The 10,000-nt window shown below is 38.3% G+C and overlaps 1 protein-coding gene and 1 long non-coding RNA gene across 5 annotated transcripts in view; one reads left to right on the forward strand and one right to left on the reverse strand.

The window, feature by feature from the left end:
• LOC135108065 (uncharacterized) overlaps nt 1-10,000 on the forward strand; it is a 165,907-nt gene that overhangs the window by 89,619 nt on the left and 66,288 nt on the right. For 2 of the 4 annotated variants that reach the window (XR_010272133.1, XM_064018660.1), the window contains one exon: nt 900-1,880. The exons of the other annotated variants lie outside the window; for them this stretch is intronic. Coding sequence is in view for 1 of the 2 variants with exons in the window: in XM_064018660.1 (XP_063874730.1) it covers nt 900-967 (68 nt within the window). In the remaining variant the exon portion in view is untranslated. Of the gene's footprint in view, nt 1-899; nt 1,881-10,000 lie in introns of those variants that run through there. 4 annotated transcript variants of the gene reach the window in all.
• LOC135108066 (uncharacterized) overlaps nt 1-10,000 on the reverse strand; it is a 130,435-nt gene that overhangs the window by 44,722 nt on the left and 75,713 nt on the right. Inside the window, exon 2 of the long non-coding RNA XR_010272137.1 lies at nt 9,826-9,860. This is a non-coding gene — a long non-coding RNA (uncharacterized LOC135108066). The remainder of the gene's footprint in view (nt 1-9,825; nt 9,861-10,000) is intronic.

Consider the following 10,000-nt stretch of genomic DNA (forward strand, 5'->3'; position numbering starts at 1 on the left):
CTCCTCCTCCTCCTCCTCCTCCTCCTCCTCCTCCTCCTCCTCATCCTCATCCTCCTTGTCCTCCTCCTCCCGCCCTCATTCCTTCCCGCCTTCCCCTGTTTCCTTTTCCCTCCCAGCATTCCTTTTCCCTTTGTGGTTCAGTCTGTGTCACCCTCCCGCTAGTCATCCCCTTCCCTCTTGCTCTCTCTTTCTCCTCTCGTTCTCCTCTCGCTGTTTCTGTGCTTGTGCGTTTTGTTTGTCTATATATTTGTTATGTCGCTGTATTTTTCGTTGTTCTTGTGCTCGTGTTTCCGTTTGTAATCTTTGTTCTTGTTCTTTGTTTTTGTCTCCTTGTTCTGTGAGTTTCATTGCCTTTACGTGTTCGTGATCCATTACAATGTGTTTATTTCTTATATATATATATATATATATATATATATATATATATATATATATATATATATATATATATATATATATATATATATATATATATATATATATATATATATATATATATATATATATATATATATATATATATATATATATATATATATATATATATATATATATATATATATATATATATATATATATATATATATATATATATATTGCTTCATTTCTTTATAACTCTAATAATTTGTTTAATTGCTATTCATTTTTATCCATTTTTCATCTAATTACCTCGATCTTATGTATCTAATATCGTAATCATTCAACTAACCTCTTCTTTCTATGACATTTGTGCATATAATTTCCCTAAGTCTTCTGTAATTACTTTCGTTAATTCCATAATACCTTGTTCTTAGCTTTATCAAACTCACTACAGTAACTCACTCCCTTTCTTCCACACGCACACACCTGTATCATCTCTATCAAACTTTCCACACTAACTACATTCCCCTTACCATCAGACACGCCTTCATTATGCATTCCTATCAGTGAATCACACCGCGAGGCTGACAGCGCGATGACAGCGTGACCACGACGACTCACAACCTGCCAGTATAATCAAGCATCCTCGCATTCCCTTGGGCTCGGCGGGACACACCAAGCATCTAAATATTCATGATGTTCCTTCCCCGTTAGGAGTTTAGGGCGGCGTATACCTGTCCGCCAGGTGTTGCTAGGTGTGCTTTATTACCTGCCACCCAACACATGCGCTCCTTTATTACCTTGGTGTTGACACGTGGCGCCTCTGTGAACGTGCGCGTGAATGAGAAAGGGAAGTGCTTGAGTGGTTTAAGGTTCTGTTGCTTTAGAGTGAGAGTGGTGAGAGTTTCCAGTATAGAGAAGCTGAAGGAACTGAGGAAGGGAAGTACATGAGTGACTTCAGGTTATGTTAGTTTGTATTACTTTGATGGGGAGAATAAAGAAGTTTTCAAGGGATGAATGTATAGGGAAGTTAATGGAAGCTTGTTGATTTTGTAGGTGAGTGGGTATGGGAATATTGTAGTTTAAGGCTCTGTTCATCTGTATTACTGTAGAGGCAAAATGGTGAAGATTTGGAGAAATTCCGTTATAGGGAAGCTGAAGGAATAGCAATGTAACTCAATCTTACCTCTAGTATATCATTGTAATCCATATTTCTATCAATAAACTAACTAAATAACACTAAGGGCCAAAATAAAATAGACGGAAAAAATAAACACAAAACGAAAACAATCGTCCTCAAAATTGCTGGAAAGGTATACGAGTAAATGCTAACGGTAAAGGGTAGAAAACGATGAAAACTTTAAGAATCTGAGGGGAATAAATATTTAAGAGAGGTTTGGTATCGACATGAAAGAAGAGCGTTTATGTACTCACGCGTCACTAGCTGTGAGTGGGCGGAGAGAAAGGTTATGTGAGTTTGCCAAGTGGATAAGTGAGTGGAAATGTTTTGTGTGGTAGGAAAGGAGATAATGGGTTGTGTGGGTGTTATGAAATATTCAGTATTATGGTTATGAGTAAAGAGGAACTACCAGATGTGTGTGTGTACGTGTGGTATGAGAGAGAGAGAGAGAGAGAGAGAGAGAGAGAGAGAGAGAGAGAGAGAGAGAGAGAGAGAGAGAGAGAGAGAGAGAGAGAGAGAATATTTTTGCCAGTATTATGGTTAGAAAAGTATAATTATATCACTAGTAGTAGTAGTAGTAGTAGTAGTAGTAGTAGTAGTAGTATAGTAGTAGAAATAGTAGTAGAAATAGTTGTAGAAGTAATAGTAGTAACACCAGCAGCAACAGAGAAAAACAGCAAAAACAACAACAATAACAATAATAACATGACTAAAAACACACGTAATGCCCCTCAGGTAATAAAACACGTACATGTAATATCTTAAAATATCATGTGTCATCATTCCTCATGCTTCCCCGAGATGAAATTTTGCGGCACACGTAAATTATAAGCCACACTTGTAAAACTGTGTCAGCAAAGTATTGATCCACACGCCAAGAACAGATGCATTTTCACTCTCAGCTAAGTGAACAGTGAGAGAATATTTTTATGCTCTGCTTCCATGCTTGCCTGCCTCGTCATTATGCAGGATGGAAGGAAACACAGGGTGATAATGATGAGGGGAGTGAGGGACAAAGTAAGGGAGAGAATTCAGAGAAGAGAGCTGTGTCACAACTTTCAGGGAAAACGGAGGCATTTCTCTGTCTCAGGGGATACTACTCAGAAGGGAAGACCTCCTGTTAAGCGCCATTTCTTCGCCTTTACCACGCATGTCGGCACACTATACACACTCACTCTATGTCAGAAATATGTTAAAATACTTAATAAAATAGAGCGTATAAACTAAATACTAAAATAAGTGTGGCGGTTTGTCTTTAAATCAAGAGTATATATCCTACATCTCAGCATTTTTACAGAAATTTACCCTTATTTTATGGTTCACTTGCAAAATACGACGATACAAGTTAGTGTTTCATACCTTCATGTTGAAATACGCGTTTAAAAATTACTTTACTTTGCGTATAAATCTAAAAATCTTACGGTTATAGCAATGTTGTATAATAACAAAAAAAATAAAATTCTAGAGTAGCACGGCGTAGGTTAGATGTAGGTCAGTGTGACATTCCCACACTGGCGGAGTGCGTGACGATACAACTCAGATAGTGGCAGCTTGAAAGAGTAACCCCGCGTGTGTAATGTAGCGAGGAAGTGTCACAGGTCGGCCTAATACATGAGAACGAGGAAGGACAGGAGAAGCATGTCGTAGCAATTACCTGGAAAGTCATAAAGAGTAAGGAATGAGAGCAAGCCTTAAAGGGCAAAGAGTAGGATGCGGCCCTTAAAGAGTAGCCGGTTATAGAGGTGTTAAAGGGTAAGGGATGAGACACAGAGAGAGAGAGATAGATAGATAGATAGAGAGAGAGAGAGAGAGGCCCTAAAATGATGTCAAATAAAGGGAAAGCGTTTAGGAACAGCTAGTGCAGTGAGTGACAGTAGGTCTTAAAGAGCAACAAACACACGCCAGCACATTCCTTAAAGAACGGAGAATATATGAATAATGTTAAAGTCAGATAGTGCTACATGGTAAATGATAACGGTATGGGGAATAATGAATAGTGAATAAGAACAAACATAATACATAAAAATAATGTAGAAGCAAGTATTAGAGGAGAGAGGAGGAAATGGAAGGTATGAAAATGCAACATGAGAGGTAGAGGAAAGGAAGATGAGAGAAAATGCATGACAAAAGGGAAAGGAAATGAAGGAAATAAGAGACGAAAGAGGGGAAAAGCCAGGTAACGGACACAAGGAAAAGAGGGGAGAGGAGAGAACAGCGAATGAAAGGAGAAACATAGCAAAATAAGATAGAAGGAAAAAAAAGGAAATAAAAGAAGGTTAAAGACAGTAAAGGAAAACGAAGAGGGGACGATTAACAAAAACAAAATTGGAATGAAAAAAAAAAATTGAGACGAAAGAAGGCAAACGAAATTACACCAAGCGTGGTAAGGAAAGAAAATGAGAGAAAATGACGAAAAAGAAGAGAGGGATGAGGGGAAACAAATAAAAATAGAAAGGAAACACAAAAAATGAGAGGGGAAAAGGAGCGTGGGAGTAAAATACAACACGAGAGAGGGGGAGAAACGGAAGAGGAAATGAAAGAGAAGAAAGTAAAAGGATTAGAAAGAGGCAGAGAGAGAGAGAGAGAGAGAGAGAGAGAGAGAGAGAGAGAGAGAGAGAGAGGAGAGAGGAGAGAGAGAGAGAGAGAGGAGAGAGGAGAGAGAGAGAGACCTCCCCGATGCAATTCTGTTCAACACGACTTGAATCTATTTTTTGGACTTGTATCTAATCCTGAGAGTAATTCTTCTTAGTGTCAGGGTGAAGGTGAAGTTTATACAATAGTGAGACTTGGTGAGATACGTTTCCATTATCACACGAGAGAGAGAGAGAGAGAGAGAGAGAGAGAGAGAGAGAGAGAGAGAGAGAGAGAGAGAGAGTGTGAGAGAGAGGGAGAGAGATGGAAAGAGTTGTAGAAGGTACATGAAGATTAACTTGAGAATAAATTGTGAAAAAAACTCTTCCTTGTTCTCATTTGCTTCCTTTTCCTGCTCCTCCTCTTCTTCCTTCTCCTTCTCTTCTTCTTTCTCCTCCTTTTCCTCTTCCTCCTCCTCCTCCTCCTCCTCCTCCTCCTCCTCCTCCTCCTCCTCCTCCTCCTCCTCCTCCTCCTCCTCCTCCTCCTCCTGCTTTCACCTCCTCTTTTCTCCACAACACCCAAGAATAAATCATAGCATAAGTTTATCTCCCTAATTACAAACTGGAGCAGGTGTGACAAATTGCTGAAAAAAGAGAGAAAAAAGAAAAAATGAAAAAAAAATCTCGCCTCTTTGGTCGAAATTTCACGCACTTCATTAAAAAAAAAAAAAAAAACAAAGGGACGAATCACATTTTCTTTTTTAATCTTTTACATGCATTTTTATCTGCTTTATATCCCATTTGCTTGATTTTTACCGACGCGTTTTGTCTACGAAATGAAAAAGAGTGGAGATTATGCGCCTAGAAAAGAAAGAAAATAAAAAAATCATGTCTTTCTCGTCCTCTTTTCTCTGGTCTGAATGGCTAATGGCTGGCTAATGGAGTGTGCTGGCGGCAGAAGGGCGAGTAGAAAAGGAAGAGTTCATTTTATATAAGAATTGAGTTGGTGGATGACGCTGAGTACACGCACTGTCACATTACACGAGGCCGGTAATGCAGCGCCGCTTCTCTCTTTTTTTTAAGCGAAATGCACCAAAAGGCAAAGCAGGCACTGGGCATTCGGTTACATGCGAAAGCCGAGTCGCTGCCAAGGAATTCAAAAAAGAGTTAAAAATGCAGAGTAAATTCGTGATATTACTTGGGTGAAAAAAAAAAAAAAATTGTGCAGAAATTTTCCTCCTTGCTGACGGAAGTTATGATTCAAGTTATCAGAAGTTATTGTAATGAAAGCAGAGTCAAGGTAATGCTCGTGTTTGCCTTCATGGCCAGATTGCGGGAAAGTGAAGGAGGCTAATTATCAAGTAATGCTAATGAAGGAGTGATTATTATTATTATTTTTATTGTTATTATTATTATTATTATTATTATTATTATTATTATTATTATTATTATTATTATTATTATTATTATTATCATTGTGGAGGATGCTGGTGATGATGCACAGAGTATTCCGGTTAGATTAGTCTTGTAATTTTTGTTGATGATAATGATGGTGTTCTCGATGATGATTACTACTACTACTGCTGCTACTACTACTACTACTACTACTACTACTACTACTACTACTACTACTACTACTACTACTACTACTACTACTACTACTACTACTACTATTACTACTACTACTACTACTACTACTACTATTACTACTACTATTACTACTACTACTACTGTTGCTACTTTTTTTTTATGTTAGAGGGGCACCGACCAAGGGCAACAAAACTGCAATAAAAAAGCCCACTGAGGAGCCGGTCCCTTAACAGAGTCGAAAGTGGTAATAAAAAATTACAGGATAATTGCCGTTAAACTTTCACCTTAAAAGAGTTCAAGTCATAGGAAGGTGGAAATACAGAAGCAGGCAGGAAGTTCCAGAGTTTACCAGAGAAAGGAAAGAATGATTGAAAATACTGGTTAACTCTTGCATTAGAGAGGTGGACAGAATAAAGGTGAGAGGAAGAAGAAAGTCTTGTTTATCGAGGCCGCTGGAGGAGATGAGGCATGCAGTTAGCAAGATCAGAAGAGAAGTTGGCATGAAAACAGCGGTAGAAGATAGCAGGAGATGCAACATTGCGGCGATGAGAAAGAGGTTGAAGACAGTCAGTTAGAGGAGATGAGTTGATAAGACGAAAAGCTTTTGTTTCCACCCTGTCTAAAAGACTGGTATGAGCGGAACCTCCTCATACATGTGAGGCATACTCAATACAATGACGGATAAGTCCCCTGTAAAGAGTTAGCAACTGATGTGAAAACTGGCGGAGACGACTCAGAACACCTAACTTCATAGAAGTTGTTTTAGCTAGAGATGAGGTGTGAAGCTTCCAGTTTAGATTATATGTAAAGGACAGACCGAGGATGTTCATTGTAGAAAAAGCGGACAGTTGAGTGTCACTGAAGAAGTGGTGATTGTTGTCCGGAAGGTTGTATTGAGAAAGGGAGAAAAAGACCACCACTATTGCTTCTTTTACTACTACTACTACTACTACTACTACTACTACTACTACTACTATTTTTATTACTACTGCTAATACTACTCTTTCTTTTCCTATACTTATTGAACAAACCCTGCCACTATCACCACCACCATAAATTTGACCACCACCACGACCACCACCACCATACCACCACAAACAACAACAATAAGCCACACGCCTACCGCCTCTCCCCAAGCCACGAACACACGAACAGACAAACGGATGCAGGAATGGAATGTCTGAGCTGCGATAGGTTACAGGAGGGGAGGAGGAGGAGGAGGAGGAGGAGGAGGAGGAGGAGGAGGAGCAAGAGGAGGATCGAGATAGCGCGTATATTTCCTAAAATGTACAGAATTTTTGCTTCACTCCCACAAAAGAATGTTGAGGGAATGTCTTTCATCTCCTCCGTTCAAAAGACAAAACGCGTCGCTTCGAATGGAAAATAATGGAAAAAGGGTAAATAAATAGAAAAATGCGCATTTTCATTTGATTTTTTTTTTTTTTTTGTCTTTATATATCGTGACTCTCAGACTTAAAAGAGATGTGCAGTCCAACTCACTCCCTTCATTGGAAATACAAGTGGAAAGTATGCTCTAAAAATGCATGAAAGCTTTGGGATGTATGCACAAAAATATCCTTCCACTTCCCCTTTTTTTTTTCATTCCTCTCACATAAAAAAAGAGGGAGAAAAAACAGAAAAAAAGAGAGATAGAACCCAAGAGGCATCCACACCAGAGAATCATTCATATACTCACTTTTAAATGAACCCTAAAAATATTCAGGATATAAAAATAAAATATAACGTGGTATTTTAAACTACATGAAATACTTTTTTTTGCTTGTAGCCCTTAAAGGGAGGAACAGAATAGAGGAAAAGGAAGGTATAAAGGGAACATTATGGGTAAACTTTTAAACCCATAGTTGTAGCAGTAGTAGTAGTAGTAGTAGTAGTAGTAGTACAATAATAATAACAATAATGACTACAACAACAACAACAACAACAACAGCAACAACATCAACAACAACAACAACAACAACAACAACAACAACAACAACAACAACAACAATAACAATAATACCTCCACCACCACCACCACCACCACCAATCCGTACTTCCGCGCCGTGCATTACCTGGCGGGAATATTACCTGTACGAGTATACCTGCGCGGCGGCCGGAATGAAGTGCTAATTGGAGGTAACTTTGTATCGGGTTCCTGAAGGCCGCGAGACTGGCCAGGGCTCACGACGCAAAATGGAGTGAATATTGGAACGCCCCCGACGCTCGTGTGTGTGTGTGTGTGTGTGTGTGTGTGTGTGTGTGTGTGTGTGTGTGTGTGTGTGTGCGAATGAGTTAGTGGTTTTTTTCCTTCCGGAGTGTACTTTTTTGAGGTTAATTAACGTAACTGGGAAATATTTGTTAGATTTTTTCATTGGGATCTCTTTAAATGTGTGTGGTTTGTGTGTGAATGAGTAAGTGTGTTTGTGAGTTTTTTCCTTAAGGAGTGTTCTTTTTTGAAGGTTTTTAAGAAATATGTATATATATATATATATATATATATATATATATATATATATATATATATATATATATATATATATATATATATATATATATATATATATATATATATATATATATATATATATATATATATATATATATATATATATATAAGAACTAACTAAGAGTTATTTATAGGATCTTTTATCCCTCTTTAGGGTCTTTCTTTGTGGGGGTCTTCTTGAGTTCCTCTGGGGCTGTCTTATGGTCTTTCCTCAGGGGTATTCTTGAGGCTGACTTGCGCTTTTTGATATACTTTTCTAGCTAATTGTTATCAGTTTTGAAGACTTTTGGCAACTAGGAGCTGATAAAAACATAAAACAAGACGATTGCAAAAGACTAGTTAAAGAACACAAGCCGCTTCCTGATAATGATACAGACGATGATCAGCAGAAAGAGAAGGATGATGATGGTGATGAGTCCTCCTGCCACGACCTCAGAGAACCACAGGCTTAGAACGAATCAGATGACCATTGTGAGCTAGATTATCGGAATAGCAGATCAAAGTCTATTACCGAAGGCTGGATGTTTTTAGAGAAAAGTGAGTCGAAATGATTGGCGCTCGAAGGATGATAAGAAGCTGCCGAAGAAAAAAGAAAGAAATCATTGAGTGTTTGAGACACTCGTAACCTTTCATAGTAATTTGACTCATTATTTGTCCTGCTTTGATCTGTATTGTCTTTAAGGGTTGAGAGAGAGAGGGAGAGAGAGAAAGAGAGAAAGAGAAAGAGAGAAAGAGAGAGAGAGAGAGAGAGAGAGAGAGAGAGAGAGAGAGAGAGAGAGAGAGAGAGAGAGAGAGAGAGAGGGGGGTGAGGGAGGACGAGGAAGAAACCAGAGATAAAGTGGAAAGGACATAAAAAAGAAAGAAGAAAAAGAAGGAAAGGGAGGAGGCAAGGGAGTTGGAGATGATGAATCTGGGAGACGAGAGAGAGAGAGAGAGAGAGAGAGAGAGAGAGAGAGAGAGAGAGAGAGAGAGAGAGAGAGAGAGAGAGAGAGAGACAGACAGACAGACAGACAGACAAAATAAAATAAGCAGAAACAAATCAAATATGGAAAGGGAACGACGAAAAAATGAAAGAGAAAAGAAAGAAAAGGAAAAAAAGGAGGAGGCGAGAGAGGTGGAGGTGATGAAGCTGGGAGAGGAAAGGCTTAAGGAGAGAAGGAAATTATTTTGTATATTTTTGCCTCCATGGACGTGGGAGAGACGGCAGCTGAGTACCTCCTGTGATTAATATTTCTCCCACGTTAGTTCTAAGTGCCTCCCCTCCTCCCATCTTCTCTATCTCCTTTTCTTTACTTGCTTTCATCTTACATTACTTTATTTTTTCCTCTCGCTTTTCTTCTTGTTTTTATCTTTTTTATCGTCTTTTATCGTTTTTTATCGTCCTTAGTGTTTCTTTCCCCATTATTTTTCTTTTCTTTGGTAGTTTTGTTTTCTTCTCTGATCTTTCGTATCCTGCTGCTTCCACCTTCTTCCCTCATTTCTTTTCCCTCCTTCTTCTCCTCCTCCTCCTCCTCATCCTCATCATCATCATCATCATGTTCTAGATTTAGTTTAATCAAAATGTAGATTGAATTTACCAGTCATAGCTTTAAAAACTTAATATTTCACTGATAACTTACTTGATTTATACTTGGAGTCAGCGAGGCCATTTGATCTGGAAGAAAAAAAAGTAAATATTGTCAGAGGAAATTACATATACGTATGTTATGTCAAGAAAATATATATGTAGGAAATAGTGAATGAATTATGTTTGTGGGTGAGACAGTATTATTATTATTGTTATTTCTATTATTA

This window comes from Scylla paramamosain, chromosome 16 (genome assembly GCF_035594125.1).
Source record: "Scylla paramamosain isolate STU-SP2022 chromosome 16, ASM3559412v1, whole genome shotgun sequence".
Lineage (NCBI taxonomy): Eukaryota > Metazoa > Arthropoda > Malacostraca > Decapoda > Portunidae > Scylla > Scylla paramamosain.